At 47.0% G+C, this 19,709-nt stretch overlaps 1 protein-coding gene across 6 annotated transcripts in view; it reads right to left on the bottom strand.

The window, feature by feature from the left end:
* srgap2 (SLIT-ROBO Rho GTPase activating protein 2) overlaps positions 1-19,709 on the bottom strand; it is a 129,647-nt gene that overhangs the window by 57,043 nt on the left and 52,895 nt on the right. For all 6 annotated transcript variants that reach the window (XM_083771595.1, XM_083771597.1, XM_083771596.1 and 3 more), the window contains exon 2: positions 15,553-15,745. In XM_083771595.1, coding sequence (XP_083627721.1) covers positions 15,553-15,745 — 193 coding nt within the window. The remainder of the gene's footprint in view (positions 1-15,552; positions 15,746-19,709) is intronic.

Here is a 19,709-nt window from a genome sequence, read left to right as displayed (position 1 = left end):
TGGAAACAATAATGAAACAAAAGTCCCCCCTTCTGTTTAGCCTAGAACTGGAGGCGTAGAAGTTGAGGTCATGTGATCAGTGACATCACGTTGGTGAGGGCCACTGTAGTTCCACGCTCACTCCAGAGGGGCCACTGTAGTTCCACGCTCACTCCAGAGGGCCACTGTAGTTCCACGCTCACTCCAGAGGGCCACTGACTGTAGTTCCACGCTCACTCCAGAGGGCCACTGTAGTTCCACACTCACTCCAGAGGGCCACTATAGTTCCACACTCACTCCAGAGGGCCACTGTAGTTCCACGCTCACTCCAGAGGGCCACTGTAGTTCCACGCTCACTCCAGAGGGCCACTGTAGGTCCACGCTCACTCCAGAGGGCCACTGTAGTTCCACGCTCACTCCAGAGGGCCACTGTAGTTCCACACTCACTCCAGAGGGCCACTGTAGTTCCACGCTCACTCCAGAGGGCCACTGTAGTTCCACACTCACTCCAGAGGGCCACTGTAGTTCCACGCTCACTCCAGAGGGCCACTGTTGTTCCACGCTCACTCCAGAGGGCCACTGTAGTTCCACGCTCACTCCAGAGGGCCACTGTAGTTCCACGCTCACTCCAGAGGGCCACTGTAGTTCCACACTCACTCCAGAAGGCCACTGTTGTTCCACGCTCACTCCAGAGGGCCACTGTAGTTCCACACTAACTCCAGAGGGCCACATTGCATATACTGCCGTATTAAAAATAGCAGATCTACAAAATCAAAACATGTTGCACTGTGACACACTTTGATCTGCTATATTTGCTATATTTGAATTGAAATCCTGAATTATATTTTTGCTATTTTTGAATTGGAATCCTGAACTGAAAAGTTTATTTTTTTTTAATTGAATTTCAAATGCATTTAGTTGCAGTTATGTTATACGCTAACTTTATGAACTTAAATGCAAATACATTGGACATGAAAAAAGACACTGAAAGTGTATCCATTAAGCGACTAATTTATAAACTGAATTAATTACAGCGGGTGATGTTTGCATGTTTAGAATTGAAACAGCTGAAATCAATAATATATCAGTATAGAGGGTATGCACATGCATAAAGTGAATGGCAGATCGAGTGGCAAATCGAGTGGCAAAGTGAGTGTAAAAGTGGTTTAGTTTTTGGCTGGGACCTAAGCCTTTCATCCAATCCGGATAGAGAGCCAAAAACGAAACCTAAGGTTTTTTGACCCCCAGGGGTTAACTGGGGACAGGTTTGTACGGGGCTGTCAAGGCCAGAAAGTAGTGTTTTGACACTCAGTAGGCATTTCCGCATAACTTCCCGGTATGATGATGATGTCACACGCATACCCTCTATTCCGATATTAACCCGCATTAAAGAATCCACCATTCTTCTGTGCGTTAGAATCTGATCTCAGGTCAGAATGGGTTAAGTGAAGGTTGGGCCGCCAGTTGCCCGTGTATTGTACGTTGTAGAACTCCAGACTCTGGTGCTACATATGAGAGAGCGGAGGGCAGAGGTTCAGGAGTCCCGAGTTGGTGTTGGCTATAGTAATAGTCCTCACTCCTTCATCACGTCGTTATGAAGTAATAGCAAACTGTCCGTCGCTTGTGTGTGCGTGTGTGAACGTGGTCATTGGCCTAGTCAGTGCCTTGCATGGTGACATCACAGTGTGTGTGTGTGTGTGTGTGTGTGTGTGTGTGTGTGCCTCATAGATGATCAATGCATGACATAGAGAGGGTCAAATGGATTATGAGTGCATCTGTAAAGGGGATGAAAGAAGGCCTTTGTGCCCCGAAGAGCACAATTAACTGCATGGGCAGCGAGAGAACAAGGCCTTAAGGCATATAGACCATACTTACAGTCACACGCACACGCACACGCACACGCACACGCACACGCACACGCACACACACACACACACACACTGAGGGTCGTGCAATTGCTGCAGTGACCCAAGTCCATAAGGTCAGAGTCAGAGAGACAGAGAACGTTTGTGACCGATGGGTATGTCCGATGGATGGGTGGGTGGGGGGCTCTGGGTGGTGGGTGGGGGGGGTGAGTCATCCAGAGTGATGTGATTAGACCCTGGCACTGGCTGTCACCGGCCAGACGCTCCGATGATGATGACTAACATTGTTCCATTGGAGCACATCGAAGGGAGGCTCAGATCCCCCGCATTAGACTTTGTCATCACTTTGAAAAATGCATCCGTCTATAGCAAACTAACTGTCTTGTCTGTCTCCGCATTTCTGTAACTTGTGTCGGTTTTCAGAAACATTATCATTTTTCCTTTTAGTCTTAATGTCTGCATGGCTGTACCTCTGTGCCGTTTACATTTATGACTAATAAAGTATTCAATCAAAACAGTTAGATGTTATCCAACAATAACAGAATATTCTCCGTTGTCGGGTCTGAGAGGCTATAAACGCCATCAAATGGTGAGCCAACATGGAGATACAAGGTATATCTGCCTGGCAACATGGAGATACAAGGTATATCTGCCTGGCAACATGGAGATACGAGGTATATCTGCACTGACAACATGGAGATACAAGGTATATCTGCACTGACAACATGGAGATACAAGGTATATCTGCCTGGCAACATGGAGATACAAGGTATATCTGCCTGGCAACATGGAGATACAAGGTATATCTGCCTGGCAACATGGAGATACAAGGTATATCTGCCTGGCAACATGGAGATACAAGGTATATCTGCACTGACAACATGGAGATACAAGTTATATCTGCCTGACAACATGGAGATACGAGGTATATCTGCACTGACAACATGGAGATACGAGGTATATCTGCACTGACAACATGGAGATACGAGGTATATCTGCACTGACAACATGGAGATACGAGGTATATCTGCCTGACGACAGCAACCAACCTGTTGCCCAACACCGTGTCTGGCAGCTCTGACGCAACAACACAACGCACATTTTTCGATGCTGTCGGGCAGGAAAAAAACCTCTTATCTCCAAATTCTTTACTGTTCGCGTTTTGTCGTACTTTGTTTTCATACTACAGCGTCACATAAAAGCATCAAAAGTGATGGATCCGCGAGCTGGAAACTTAGAGCTTGTAGATCTGATGCTATGCTTTTGACGGTTTTCCAATTAGAATCCTGCAAAGTAACAGTTTTTGGACACATGAGGTTTTCCACCCGACGGAGACACACTTCCTCTATTTCTTTGTTCAACGGTCCCTCCGCCATCATGTGACGTGTGACATCATCGCCCTTTGCCTGTAGATGACTTATACTACGGCAACGGATTGAGATGGCGCTACACTCTGTACGTGTCCCCAGGCTGGTGGTGAGTGTCACCTGACACTAAAGTTTTCTGAAATACATATGTTTCTATGTCAGAGAGGTGCTCAATATTTCATGTCAAGGACCACAAACATTATATGTAATTGGCCGCCGACCCCCCGTCTGAAAATATGTTGTTCCAGGAAGATTTGAGTTAAAAATGTTCGCTCTGAAAGAATATATTCAAACATCTGGGCCACATTTTCACGATTTTTCAAAAAATAGCAGATCTACAAGCTCGTAGTGTGCTATGAGCTTGTAGATCTGCTATTATTCATCAGCTAAAGTACAACATAATGTGAAAGGGGTTAAAAAGCTCTGGAAGCGCTCGAAAGTACATTTACATTTTGTGTGACGCTGTAGTAGTAAGAATCAAGTAGAGGCGTTAACCGATTAAGATTTAAAACGCATATCTGTCACCTGACCACCACTTTAAAGACATTATTTAATATTTAGCTGTTGAGAAATAGCAGATCCAGCAGATGTGGGGTTTTTTTTAATCGTGAAAATGTGGCGCAAATCTTTGAATAATAGCCTATATAATTATTTAACAGAAAACGTTTTTAGCTCATATCGTTGGGGGTTGGCGGCCGAATACTGCACATATAATTTTGGAGGTGCATGACTTGAAAAAGTTTGAGCACTAGTAATGATATAGAAACACAGAGTTGTTTTCAGAAAACTGTCAGGATTTAGACGACATTTGTATAATCCGGTCTCAGGTCTCAATGCGTTTATTTACGATAAAAGTCAGAACATGGAGATGAGAGGTTTCTACCTGACAAAGACGCTATGTGAGAATAGAATAGCTAATAATGTCACTGAGTTCTCCCCATCATCATCTGACCTTTCACCCTTGACCCACATCGCTACAAACTGTCCCTATAGCTGATACATGATCACATGACATTAAATACCTCTGGCCTGCAGCTATCGGCCAGAAATCAGGTGTGCGCGCGCGGCGCACTCACACACACACACACACACACACACACACACACACACACACACACACACACACACACACACACACACACACACACACACACACACAATTTAAACATTTGAAAAGGATAATATATACATATTATAACTAATAAAGGATTTTAAGCCTTAATCTCTGACTGTACCTCTGTGCTGTTTTACATTTCTGACGTATTCAATCAATCAATAAAGTGATGAACACCTCAGGGTTCCTTGAGGAGGTTCCTTATACGGGTAACATCCCGATATTCAATACACTTTTTTTGACTTCCGATCCGATCCCGACACCTCAATTTCTGTTAGGCGATACTGATACCGAATACTGATACCGGTGTCCTGATCTCATGTAGAAATCTAGCTATAAATATCATGATGTTGTTTATAGCAGACTCCTCACTCAAATGTTTGGACAACTGGAAAGCAAACTCCACAACATTTTATCTACCTACCATAGTGTCAACCCCTTACCCCTGTGTCGGATCGGTGGTTAGACTGGCATATTCACAGATACCGATATGAACCGATCCGACACTTTTCCCGATACAGACAGTATCGGGTCATCTCTACTTACGGGACTGTAACTCTGAACCAAATGGACCCGTAAGGGTCCATTATGGAGGTCCCCGACATAAAAAAAAGTCTGAGAAACATCGAGCTCAACAACAAGGGCCAAAAATGTCAGCATTAGCATGATCAGTTGTGTTCTTTAGACTTCTACAGTATGTAAGAAGCATAGCGAGAACAGCCTGGTTGATTTGGTCTGCTCTGCTCAACTCAACAATAACCGGGAAATGTGACATATTTTATATATCCTGTGTGTGTGTGTGTGTGTGTGTGTGTGTGTGTGTGTGTGTGTGTGTGTGTGTGTGTGTGTGTGTGTGTGTGTGTGTGTGTGTTGTGTGAGAAAGTGAAATATAAAAAATGCCCAGGTTTTGAAATTCGTCAAGATGACAGAGTTATAGGAGACAAGCTTGTAGAACCACAAGCCTAGGTCTCCAATAACACTGTCAGCCTGGAAATGTGCACGCACACACACATCTCAACAGAACACACCAACAATGGGGTCAAACCATGTAAACCCCCCCCCCCCCCCCTTACACTGTCTTGCACACAGCTATTTTAAATAGCAGGAATACCAGGAGTCTCCCACGGGACCACACACACACACACACACAGAGCCCCCTAAAACCCTCATACCCCACATTTCTTGGAGCGGCCGTCAACACTTTAGCTTAGCTGTACTGAGACACAGCCAGAGGCAGGCAGGCAGGCAGGCACACACCACACACACACACACACACACACACACACACACACACACACACACACACACACACACACACACACACACACACACACACACACACACACACACACACACACACACACACACACACACACACACACACACACACACACAAACCACAATAGCGGAAAATAGCAGAGATTCCAGCGTGGCATTCACTCGGACTGGACTGAGCAGCAGCAGATGACTGTTAAACACCCAGATGTTGTTGGAGAGAGAGAGAGAGAGAGAGAGAGAGAGAGAGAGAGAGAGAGTAGAAAAGTGTGAGAAAGAAAACGAGAGGAAAAACAGGGACGAATCCGGAAAAATGACTAAATCAACAACTATAAAATAAATGCTTAAATGAATAGAGAACCGAGGGATAATATAATAAGTATCCATTAAAGCTGTGGGAGAGTGTACTACAATAGGCCATGAAGGCTCATTAGTCTAAATCTTTAGGAGTTGTATGACTATGATCGCTTCTTTTTGCCATTTTGCATCAAACGATGAACAATGAATTATAGCCTCTAGTGCTGCAGTTAGCTTACTGACCATGCTCAACTTTCCCTCCATTTTTTCCCCTCTCTTTTCTGAGTTTTCTCTTTACGTTAGTAGACAGAGCTTTGTATAGAATCAATGGCTACTGTCAATGTATTGATATTATATGTCTAGACTACGATAGATACAGATTCTCCTTATGTTAGACAGAGCTTTGTAGAAGCTATTTTTTTGAGCTCTTGGGGTATAAATAAGGCAAAAACACGTCTAAAATGCCGATGTCCTCACAAGCGTAGTACACAAACGTGTATGTGTGTGTGTGTGTGTGTGTGTGTGTGTGTGTGTGTGGACTGTGGAGAGGGAGGGGGTGAGGAGAAGGGGGGTGGGGGTCCTGTCTGGCGGGGGTGGGGGGCTTAGGTTTCGTTTAGAGGACCTATCGATCCCAACGTCTGCTGTGTGTCGGTGTGTGTGTGTGTGTGTGTGTGTGTGTGTGTGTGTGTGTGTGTGTGTGTGTGTGTGTGTGTGTGTGCGCGCGTATGTGTGTGTGTGTGTGTGGGGGTGTGAGAGACAGAGCTACACACCACTGAGGAAGTAGTGTGTGCATGGGGAGTGGAAAATGTGTGTGCATATGTGTGTGTGTGTGCATGTGTGTGTGTGTGTGTGTGTGTGTGTGTGTGTGTGTGTGTGTGTGTGTGGGGGGGGGGGGAGTGGGTCAGAAGTATCAGGAAACAGATAGAGAGACAAAATCAAAGCAGAAGAGGGCAGGGAGATTCCTGCGTTGGTTCCTCTAACTGGGTGTTTCTCAACCTTTGTTTTTCAATTTCAAGGACGCTTTGCTACTCCGGCCTGGGACCCCTGTACCTGTAACTATATACTCTAACATGGTAAGAAACACATCGTTTGTACACTCTCAGAGTTACAGACCCGTAAGGGTCCATTTGTACACTCTCAGAGTTACAGACCCGTAAGGGTCCATTTGTACACTCTCAGAGTTACAGATCACGTAAAACACGTGATCGGGACAGCCCTACTTTGTGTGTTTTTAACGTACGCTGGCCCATACACTTGTGTTTTTAATGTACACTGGCCCATACACTTTGTGTTTTTAACGTACGCTGGCCCATACACTGTTTTTAACATACGCTGGCCCATACACTGTGTTTTTAACATACGCTGGCCCATACACTTTGTGTTTTCAACGTACACTGGCCCATACACTTTGTGTTTTTAACGTACGCTGGCCCATACACTTGTTGTGTTTTTAACGTACGCTGGCCCATACACTGTGTTTTTAACATACGCTGTGTCAGGCACACGTGGAAAGGACTCAGGATACAGACACAAAGTCACAGAAACTGGTTTTTATTCCAAAAACTTCAAAACAGGCAAGGGGCAGGCAAAAAACAAAAACTGTAGAAGGCAAGGGTCAAAATCCAAGGCAGTCAGCGAGGGCAGAAGTACCGGCAAGGGCTTGGCAAAAATCGTGGTCTAGGAGAAGCAAAAACAGAGGTCAGACAAGGCTTGAATATAGCTTGGGTGCTTGGAAGGTCACAAGACAATCTGGCAGAGATTGGAGAGAGACTGAGTCTTAAATACTGTGGGCTTGATTGCAGGGGATAGAATGCAGGTGGTTCAGACACACCCACACTCCCACTCAGACTGTGACAGTACCCCTCCTCCTACGGGCGCCACCTGGCGCCCCATCCACGGCACCGGGGTTGTCACGGTGAAAATCATCGATGAGGGAATGATCCAGGACAAACCTGGACGGGATCCAACACCTCTCCTCTGGTCCAAATCCCTCCCAGTCAGCAAGGTACTGGAGACCCCTGCCCCTAGGGCGAACCTTCAGTAACCGCCTGACCGTAAACACCTCTCCACCGTCGACGACCCTGGGAGGCGGAGGGGGCTTGGATGGGGGGGAGAGAGAGCTGAGAACAACAGGCTTGACTTGGGAAACATGAAAGGCCGGGTGAACACGTCGCATGGGCCGAGGCAGTGAAAGTCTTACTGTAGAGGGATTGATGAGTTTGGTAATGGGAAAAGGCCCAACAAACCTTGGTGCCAGCTTACGAGACAGGACCCTCAGAGGCAGATTCCTGGAGGAAAGCCAGACTTTCTGTCCTACACGGTAGCGGGGTGCTGCAGAGCGGCGTCCGTCAGCATGCTTCTTGAAGTAGGCCACCGACTGCAACAGACGGGCTCGAGCCCGCTTCCAGGTCCGCCGACACCGTCGAACAAAAGCCTGGGCTGAGGGGACCGCCACCTCCTCCTCCTGTGCAGGAAACAGTGGAGGCTGGTAGCCTAGGCAACACTGGAACGGGGACAGACCAGTACCTGTAGTGGGAAGTGAGTTATGTGCATATTCGACCCAGGGAAGCATCCTACTCCAGGATGTGGCGTCGGAGGAGGTCATGCACCGGAGTGCCACCTCCAGGTCCTGGTTGGCTCTCTCTGCCTGGCCATTGGTCTGGGGATGAAAACCAGAAGACAGGCTGGCAGAAGCGCCAATGAGTTTGCAAAACGCCCTCCAGAATTGAGCAGAGAACTGGGGTCCCCTGTCAGAAACTATATCCTGGGGTAAACCATGAAGCTTAAAAACATGAGTGATTAGCAGTTCTGCTGTCTCCTTGGCCGTGGGCAACTTAGTCAGGGGAATAAAATGAACTGCTTTGGAGAACCTATCAACAACAGTAAGTATGCAATTGTTACCGTCGGAAACAGGCAGACCAGTAACAAAATCAAGGGCTATGTGGGACCAGGGTCGGCGGGGAACAGGAAGGGGTCTTAGAAGGCCAGCCGGGGGTCGGTTGCTGTGCTTGTTCCGGGCACATGTGTCACAGGCTGCTACAAACTGCTTCACATCCTCCCTCATGGATGGCCACCAGAAGCGCCGCTTAATGAAGGCCATAGTTCGTGCCACCCCTGGGTGACCCACCAACCTGGAGCCATGTCCCCAGGTCAACACTTTTGGACGAACAGATGTGGGGACAAAAAGGCAGTTAGGAGGATCATTACCCGGGCCGGGTTCCTGATTCTGGGCCCTCAGAACCTGCGACTCAACATCAAAGAGTGCAGCCCCAACAATCAGCTCAGGAGGCAGAATAGGCTCAGGGACCAAAGGCTCCTTCTCTGGAGAATAGATCCTGGACAGGGCATCCGGCTTAGTATTCTTTGAGCCTGGGCGATATGACAGGGTGAAATTGAAACGTGAAAAAAACAGAGACCATCGAGCTTGGCGGGAATTAAGGCGTTTAGCTGACTTGATATACTCAAGGTTTTTGTGATCAGTCCAAACGATGAAGGGCAAGGCCGCTCCCTCAAGGCAGTGGCGCCACTCCTCAAGAGCCAGCATCACTGCCAGCAGTTCACGATCTCCTATGGTGTAGTTGCGCTCAGGGGGAGACAGACGATGAGAGAAGTAGGCACAGGGGTGCAGTTTGTTGTCCTTAGTGGCTCTCTGGGACAGCACACCACCCACTCCGGTCTCTGAGGCGTCAACCTCCACAACAAACTGCCTAGAGGGATCAGGGACAGTTAGGATAGGTGCAGTGGAAAAACAATGCTTGAGCTTAGAGAAAGCATCCTCAGCCTGAGGATTCCAGCGGAAAGGTACTTTGGGCGAGGTCAAAGCCGTGAGTGGGGCAGCAACGGTACTGTAGTTGCGTACAAACTTGCGATAAAAATTGGCAAAACCTAAAAAACCTTGGAGATCACGCCTTGTGGCTGGTCTGGGCCAATCAGTGACAGCTTTTACCTTGGCAGGATCTACATGAAGTTGGCCGGCACTCACAATAAACCCCAAAAATGGCACTGTGCTCTGGTGAAACTCGCACTTCTCTGCCTTTACAAAGAGACGGTTCTCCAGGAGGCGTTGGAGAACCTGCCTGACATGGTGTCTGTGCTCTTTGAGAGAGGGAGAAAAAATCAATATGTCATCCAAGTACACAAAAACAAAACGGTTCACCATGTCTCTCAGCACATCATTGACAAGGGCCTGGAAAAAAGCAGGAGCATTAGTCAGACCAAAGGGTAAAACAAGATATTCATAATGCCCTGTGGATGTGTTAAAGGCAGTTTTCCATTCATCTCCCTCTCTTATCCTCACAAGGTGATATGCATTACGTAGGTCAAGTTTAGTAAAGACATGTGCACCCTGCAATAGTTCAAAGGCAGTAGACATGAGTGGCAATGGGTATCGATTCTTGACAGTGACATCATTTAGACCTCTGTAATCGATGCATGGTCTTAGGGAACCGTCCTTCTTGCCAACAAAAAAGAAGCCAGCACCAGCAGGGGAGGACGATGGGCGGATTATGCCTGCGGCCAGGGACTCCGAGATGTATTTGTTCATCGCCTCAGTTTCTGCATGTGAGAGGGAATAAAGGCGCCCCTTGGGGGGCATGGCTCCTTCCAGGAGGTTAATACGACAGTCATATGGCCTGTGAGGTGGAAGGGAAACAGCACGGGACTTACTAAAAACTGTCTTTAAGTCCAGGTACTCAGGAGGGACAGAGGACAAATCTGGGAACTCCTCAGTTCTGTCAGGCTCCAGGGGGAGAGAGATGGCAGCTGAAGTTAGGCAGTGAGAGTGGCAAAACTGGCTCCAACTCATAATAGTGTTATCAGCCCAATTAACATGGGGGTTGTGGACTGACAGCCAGGGAAAGCCTAGGACAATGGGGACATGAGGGTTATCCATAACATGAAAAGATAAGCGTTCAGAATGATTTCCAGAAATCCGCACCCCAACAGGCTCTGTGACATGAGTAATACGTGTGAGACTCCGTCCATTAATGGCACTAGTCATCAAAGGCTGTTCCAGGGGAAGCATAGGAATCTTCAACTGACGGGCTGTGTCCGCGCAGATGAAACTCTCATCTGCCCCGGAATCTATGAGGGCTGTGAGGGGGTGAGCACCATCAGACAGTAACAGCATAATGGGTAAATAAGAACGTTTGGCAGGGGAATTACCTTGAGCAGTGCCCACCAGAAGCCCTGCTTCTAATGATGGGCGTCGGCTTTTAATGGACACTTGAGGCAGAGATGGCCCACCTGGCCACAGTAGAAACAGGCGTTCTCCTGGCGGCGGCGCATGCGCTCCTCTGGGGAAAGCTTGGCACGGTCTATCTGCATGGGCTCTGGAGGGGGGGCTGCCTCCTGGGGAGGCGACGACAGAGAAGCAGCAGTGGTGGGCCGTGGGCGAGGTCGGAAAAAACTCCTCTCAGAGTGGCGCTCCCTGAGTCGAGCGTCGACCCTGCCGGACAGCTTCACCAACTCCTTGAACTCAGTTGGCAGCTCCTGTGACACCAGTTCATCCTTCACAGCATCAGACAGACCACTCAAGAAGGCATCATACAAAGCGGTGTCTCCCCACCCACACGAGGCAGCCAGAGTACGGAAATCAATGGCATAATCAAAGACTGATCTGCTGCCTTGCTTAAGCTGCAGCAACTGCCTGGCAGCATCCCTGCCGGAAACAGCACGGTCAAAAACCTCCTTCATTTCTTTGGTAAAGTCATTGTAATTAGCACAAATAGGGTCATCAGAATCCCATATGGCTGTTCCCCACTCCCGAGCCTTGCCAGTGAGTAAAGTTATTATGTAGGCCACCCGTGAACGTTGTGTAGGGAAGGCTGAGGCCTGTAGCTCTAAAATCAATGAACACTGGGACAAAAAGGAACGACAGTTTCCAGGCTCACCGTTGTAGGGTTGAGGTGGGGGCAGTCTGGGTTCTCTGGCAGTAGGTTGAGGAGCATCAGGCTGTTTAGACAGGGCGGAGGCAGACTCATCAGTGGTCGAGGAAGTTTGCAGACACAGCTGTTGCATTTGAGCGGAGAGGGCCTGGACAGAATCAGCCAAAGTATTCAGGTTGTGGCCCACTTGCTGTATACCCTTCTGCTGGTCATGGAGCAAGGCTCCATGTTCACGCACTGCTGCCTGCATGGCATTCATGTCTGCTGAGTCCATCATGGCCAGATTGTAATGTCAGGCACACGTGGAAAGGACTCAGGATACAGACACAAAGTCACAGAAACTGGTTTTTATTCCAAAAACTTCAAAACAGGCAAGGGGCAGGCAAAAAACAAAAACTGTAGAAGGCAAGGGTCAAAATCCAAGGCAGTCAGCGAGGGCAGAAGTACCGGCAAGGGCTTGGCAAAAATCGTGGTCTAGGAGAAGCAAAAACAGAGGTCAGACAAGGCTTGAATATAGCTTGGGTGCTTGGAAGGTCACAAGACAATCTGGCAGAGATTGGAGAGAGACTGAGTCTTAAATACTGTGGGCTTGATTGCAGGGGATAGAATGCAGGTGGTTCAGACACACCCACACTCCCACTCAGACTGTGACACGCTGGCCCATACACTGTGTTTTTAACATACGATGGCCCATACACTTTGTGTTTTTAAGTGGTGCAACCACTTCTACATCCAGCATGCAATGTCCATGTACCTGTGTACCTGTTTGTGTACCTGTGTGAGCACGAGTGGTGTGCGCATGCGTGAAATTGGAACGAGAGAAGTATGTGACATGGCTGCCACCTGCTGGACGCATACAGAGAAGAAATTGGAACGATACAGAGAAGAAATTGGAATGATACAAATTGGAACGATACAGAGAACCAATAGACGGGAGTTGCACCGCTTGGTTCACACTGGTGTGATTTTTAACATACGCTGGCCCATACACTTTGTGTTTTTAACGTACGCTGGCCCATACACTTTGTTTTTAACGTACGCTGGCCCATACACTTGTGTTTTTAACGTACGCTGGCCCATACACTTGTGTTTTTAACGTACGCTGGCCCATACACTGTGTTTTTAATGTACGCTGGCCCATACACTGTGTTTTTAATGTACGCTGGCCCATACACTGTGTTTTGAACGTACGCTGGTCCATACACTTTGTGTTTTTAACGTACGCTGGCCCATACACTGTGTTTTTAACGTACGCTGGCCCATACACTGTGTTTTTAACGTACGCTGGCCAATACACTTTGTGTGTTTCTTCAGTGGTTTTCAACCAGTGGTCCTTGAGGAGGTTCCAGCCAGGTGGTCGCCATGCAGCTAAACTTTATTACTTCATTTACAAGAAGAAGAATTTACAAACTCACATTAGAGAAGGTAGAGAATATCTGTTATATATCCTAATGGCCGATTCATACTCCTATTTTACCGCTGTTTCGGCGCTGTAGTGCCGAAATGATTTCGGCTCGTCAGAAATGTTCAGTAGCACCGAAGAGCCGACTTTAGGACGGTACCCGCCCCCCCGAACCTCAAATGACATCACATTGTAGGCTCTACAGAGCCGAACCGACTTTTATTCGGCTCTAAAATATAGGAGTATGAATCGGCCCTAATGGTACCAACATCAATACAACATGGAGTTGTGTTTAAAATCTTATCCAACGATAACAAAATATTCTTTAGTTTTGGGTCTGAGAGGCTAAATGTCATCAAATGGTGGTCCGTGGCTCAAACGCTGAATAAATTATGGACCTTGATATGAAAAGGTGTTGAAAACCACCGTCCTACGGATGTACCGATGAGACATCGGGATATCCGATAAAATTAATTGCTGTTATGGCCGATAACCGATGTAATCGATGTCGATATGATCTCATTCTGCAGCTACTAAATCACACCCGTGTGAAGTGAGGGCCGCTCGTATCATCCATTCATTGCTTCATTGTTAACGTACATTCCCCATTCATTGTCAACGGGAATTTAGACCCGACGTCGAAATTTAAAGAAATTCTTCTAAATCCTCCAGTTTTCTGAAATAAATATTTTCACGATTTTTCAAAAATAGCAGACCTACGAGCTCGCAGATCTACAAGCTATGAGCTTGTAGATCTGCTATTCTTCAATAGCCAAATTATAACATAATGTTTAAAACACCAAACCAGAATGGGTTAACATCTGTGTAGGACAAAAATACCCAATTTGATCGTCTACATATGACGTAAATTCTCTGTGTGTGTGTGTGTGTGTGTGTGTGTGTGTGTGTGTGTGTGTGTGTGTGTGTGTGCGTGCGTGCGTGTGTGCGTGTGTCAGACAGAGAGAGAGAGAGAGAGAGAGAGAGAGAGAGAGAGAGGGACAGACAGTGTGCTTTTGGGCAAGGTTACACACACAGCGAGACACTGCAGAGTAGTTGGAGCACAAAATCACCAGCTGGCATTTCTGGCGCTGAAACCAACACACACACCCACGCACACGCACGTCACGCGCACACGCGCGCCGCACACACACAACAACAAAACACTACAAAGCTACAGGCGAGCCTGTGCAGCTTGACAGTTGGCACTATATAGCCTGGTATCTGTGATCTAATCTGCGTTTTCTGTGGCGTACAGCGCAGGACGCCGCGTTCTGATTTGAATGACAAACTATGAACTGTAGCAGACGCCACTTTTACACTTCAATCCTCCGTTGGTGCAGAGTTATACTGTTATATTTAAGATAACGGGCCATTAAAGGGTTAGTTTAGATTGTTGGACTTTAACCCATTTTGACCTGAGATCAGATTAAAAAAAATGTCTTCTAAATCCTGAAAGTTTTTCCTGACAGATTTGTCAAAAATAGCAGACCTATACAAGCTCGTAGCGCGCCACTCTGTGGCACACTACCAGTAAGACGCTTGGGGGCTAGGTCGCGTGCACGCATCAGCCATGGGTGACAGCAGACTATGTGTGAGTGTTGGTGCTTTTACATGGGGGGGGGGGGGGGGGGGGGGTCAGATCAACATATGGAGTTAATTCTGTACTGGTCATACATGGAGCGTACGTGTCTTGACTGTACAGGGTTTGATGAGGTCTCTACAACATTTCACGTTTTAATCTTTTGATGCTTTTTGTGTGATCAAGTAGGACGTTAATTAAAAAAAAAAAAAAAAATACACAAAAGGTTTCGAATAAGGTTTCTGACCGACGGCAACGAAACAGATCCATCATGGAGGCGACAGACAGACAGACAGACAGACAGACAGAGGTCGGAGGAGGGACTGATTAAATACTTCACACCGCTTGGAAAACTATAAAATCGCAAGAGGAGCACATTCCACAGTTTATCTGGCTCCACGTTGTGTCCATTTTGTATGAAAAAGCTCGCCTGTGTCGACAACTCTGTGTCCAAGTTCACTGGACCAGACCGTTTGATTGGAAATTAAACTCTCCCCGTATAAAAATATGAAAAGGAGGCCTGAACATCCCTGACGGTGCAGGTAATGGAGATGTGTGTGTGTGTGTGTGTGTGTTTCTGTGTGTGTGTGTGTGTGTCTGTCTGTCTGTCTGTCTGTCTGTCTGTTTCAATTCAACCCTGAGGGTGTCTGTACACACAACACGTGTGGTGCGTATACACGTGCACGTCAAATGGATGCTGTCGGCCTGTGTGTCTCTGCTGGCGTGCGTGCGTGCATGCATGTGTGTCTGCTGTGTGTGTGCGTGTGCGCTTTGCGCTTCCTTCCGTACTTGAGCAGGTGGTCCTTGTTGCTGCGCGTCTTGGTGAGGAAGCGCTCGGCCAGTTTCTCCAGGTTGCGGCTGTAGTCCATCTCGATCTCAGACTTCTTCCTGAAGAAGTCCTGCAGGTCCTGGAGGAGCTGGACCCTCAGCTCACACTGCTGGTCCAGACACTTGAGCTGCTCCACCAGCTGGGCACGGATCTCTGGAGAGAGAGAGAGAGAGAGAGAGAGAGAGAGAGACAGTTACAGATGTGCCACGTGGTGCGAGAACTTCACACGTCCGGGTATATAGCTCAGTCGGTATAGAGCTCTCGCCTTTGGAACCGCAGGTTCGATCCCGGGCGCCGCTGAACTCAGCGAATGGGTACTGATACAGCACGGCTTGGTGCAGCAAGTCGTGCGGGAAGTATACTGGGTATAGCTGATGGTATTATAGGGCGTGGCGCTCCACCTCAGCAATGCATCTCCCAGTGTCCCGGGGTCTAGTCCAGTGGCGTGCACAGATAGACACTAGGGGGTGCTAGAGCACCCCTGCCCTTTTGGCAATGTGCTCTTTTTTTCTTAATTTGTAGTGTGTGGACCATGGTGACATTGATCAAATATTGACAAAAAACGCTTCTACTATATTATTTAGGCCCCCACAATCTAAAGCTATGTTTCTATGTCAGTGGTTCTTCAATAAATAAAATAGCAGATCTACAAGCTCATAGCGCGCCACCGAGTGGCGCGCTATGAGCTTGTAGATCTGCTATTTTTCAATAGCTAAAGCACCAAAATGGGTCCGAAAATGCGCTGCACAAGGTGCCCTTTTTTTCACTTGAGCACCTGCCCCTCTAAATGTCTGTGCACGCCACTGGTCTAGTCTAGCGCATTGTAACGGGGATAGACTCCCGCGTGTTACCGGCTGACACCGACAATAAGAAGTCACCGACCTCACACGTCATCCCATTGGCCAGACAGTGGATTGTCGGGGAAATTGTCAGAGCATTGCCACAGTGAGAAAGGAGGGCATTTTTGCAAAGGTGCCGTTATGTGATGTAAAAAGCGATTCAGATTTTCCTCTTCTTTTTTTACAGTGAAAATAAGTGTCGAAAAGGGGACACTTGTGTTCAGAAAACAACAAGGGAAGAATAACAGGGCTGAACGGTGAAAACAACCTTGGGGGAAAACAAGTATACTTTCAGAAGGAGAAAAGCAAAAAAAAGCAGGAACAGTACAGGAAAAGCCTGAAGTGTTGGAATGGAATATTCTGAAGAATGAAAAAGCGGTAGAACAAAACAGAAAGAAAATATCTACAAGCTCACAAGGTGTCACACGACGATGTGTCGGAGCTGCTGTTGTCATTGTCATGTGACGACGTTAAGACCATTGCATTGTCTGTATGTGATGGACAGCCACTTCCCCCAGATGGCTGGGGGAAGTACACACACACACACACACACACACACACACACACACACACACACACACACACACACACACACACACACACACACACACACACACACACACACACACACACACACACACACACACACACACACACACACACACACACACACACACACACACACACACACACACACACACACCTGTGACACTGTGTTTACATAGTAAGATAAATGGCAGCACTTGACCATATCTAATCTATTGGTCATAACTCATAATATAATATGCATAATCTGAAACGGAACTATAGGACCTCATTGTGTGCGTGGATTATACAGCATGTACTTAGCTATACTTCTTTATGTTTACCTGTGCTGCTTTCGTCTTCTCTATACTTCCTTCTTTGGTTTATCCTTTCCGTTTATGTTGAGGAAACGAAACCTAAAAGGACGTTTACCGTGGGTCCTTCAGACTAGAACATATATCTTGACCAATCTTGCGTTTTGCTCTCACCACAGAGCAGTGGTTTTCAACCATTTTCAGATCAGATATTTATCCGTTCATTTGAGCCACAGAGACCACCATTTGATGACATTTAGCCTCTACTCGAGACCCGAAACTTAAGAATATTGGATGTTGGATAAGATTCTGTGCAATTCCATGCTGTATTGATGTGGCACCCTTAGGAGAGATAACAGGCACACGTTGATCAAATTAACAATTCTTCTACATGCTAAATTTGTAGAGCTCTTGTAAATTAAGTAATGCAGATGTTTAACAAATTATAATTTAACTCTCGGGAGCATAAAATAAAACCAAATGGACTCAGGAGGGTCCATTTGGTTTCATCCGAAGCTTGTTTCACGAAAGCACACTGGTTGGGTCTCTCTTGGCTTATTCAAAAACAGAACACTGGTTGGGTCTCTCTTGGCTTATTCAAAAACAGAACACTGGTTGGGTCTCTCTTGGCTTATTCAACAACAGAACACTGGTTGGGTCTCTCTTGGCTTATTCAAAAACAGAACACTGGTTGGGTCTCTCTTGGCTTATTCAACAACAGAACACTCGTCGGGTTTCTCTTATCTTGTTTACAACACAAGTCAAGGTTTTCAGATATTCACAGCTGGTCTCACAGACGGTGCAACCGCAGGGTCTTTCTTCGCTCATTTCCAGGCTGCACAGCCGTACGACCGACCCATATATACAATCAGAGGAGAACAATCAAACCAAAATCCAATTTGACAGCTTTAAGCTTTGCAAAACAATGGCCATTCTATCCAGGCACGGAGATCTACAGAATGCGCCACGACATATTTATGCGTTTCGTGTTCCTGTATTCCTGCAGCCAAACACCTGCAATGTGTTCGACACAATCCTCCACGTTACCGCCGGTGGAGGAGGAGCGACTCAACTCAACGGCACTGAAAAAAAGGAAAAAAAATAAACCGTTCTGATTAAAATGCCGCGACAACAAGACAGACATAACAGTCTGAAAGTTGTCTCCGACACATGCACACACACACACACACACACACACACACACACATACACACACACACACAGAAAACACCTGGCGGAGTCATGACAGTGGTCTGGCCTGCAGTCTTTCCTGGCCCACTTCCATCATCCTCATCCTACGCCAATTCCTTCCTCATCCATCCGCAAAGGAGGAGTTGTGTGTGTGTGTGTGTGTGTGTGTGTGTGTGTGTGTGTGTGTGTGTGTGTGTGTGTGTGTGTGTGTGTGTGTGTGTGTGTGTGTGTGCGGCTGCACGCGTGTGCGTGCAGTCGTCAATCCTCTTACCCACACATATCCTCTCCAGAGACGGCATTTATCCGGCGGCTTCATCGCTTTACATCCCCCCCCCTCTCTCTCTCACTCACACGCACAATCACGCAAGCACACACACGCACAGTCACACACACACACACACACACAGTCACACACACACAGTCTCACACACACACACGGAGCACTTCCGAGTCTAACCTCAAATTAATAGACTGCTCTCACAGTGCAGACTCACTCACTCCACACAAGCATATTCAATCACTGACTATACTCCAGAAGTGGAGGAGAGGTATAGTTGTACAAATCTGTACACTTCTCCTTCTGAGCAGTGATGGAAGACGTATACCGACCGTGTTTATACTTCAGTAAAGTTATCCATACCACAGTGGAGGTACGAAATAATCTGTCACAAGCAAAACGTCCGGTGTTCATCGAGCGAGAGTATAGTACTCATGTATACGTCCCATTTCACAAGTTGGTCAATCTTTTGAATAGCAGATCTACAAGCTCACAATGCCTCTCAAATATACATAAAAGGGGCTGAAGTGGTTAACCCATTTTGACCCGAGATCAGATTCTAAAAATGTCTTCTACATCCTGACAGTTTTCTGAAAAAGTGTATGTTTCTGTGTGAGTCGTTCTTCGATTGAAAAGAAATAGCAGACCTACAAGCTATGGTCTTGTAGATCTGCTATTTTTCAATAGCTCAATGTGTGTTTTGTAATTATATTAAAAATCTTCAAAGTATAACTGCAGTATAGGAAACCAAACGTTTTCAAATAACTGCAGTGGAGTGGACTGTAGTGGAGCACTGTACATGCACTTCAGTTACTTTACTGAAGTGCTGCTTCTTCGGAGTTCCACCAAAGGATGCGTGTTGCGTACACAACATTGTATAGTTACAGTACACCGCGGTCTCAACGCACACGCACACACACACACACACACACACACACACACACACACATACGCACAGCACGCACACAACA

Source organism: Protomyctophum parallelum (genome assembly GCF_964188405.1).
Source record: "Protomyctophum parallelum genome assembly, chromosome: 8".
In the NCBI taxonomy this organism is placed as follows: Eukaryota; Metazoa; Chordata; class Actinopteri; order Myctophiformes; family Myctophidae; genus Protomyctophum; species Protomyctophum parallelum.
Note: the sequence above shows the minus strand (reverse complement) of the source record. Positions and strands in the feature narration are given on the sequence as shown.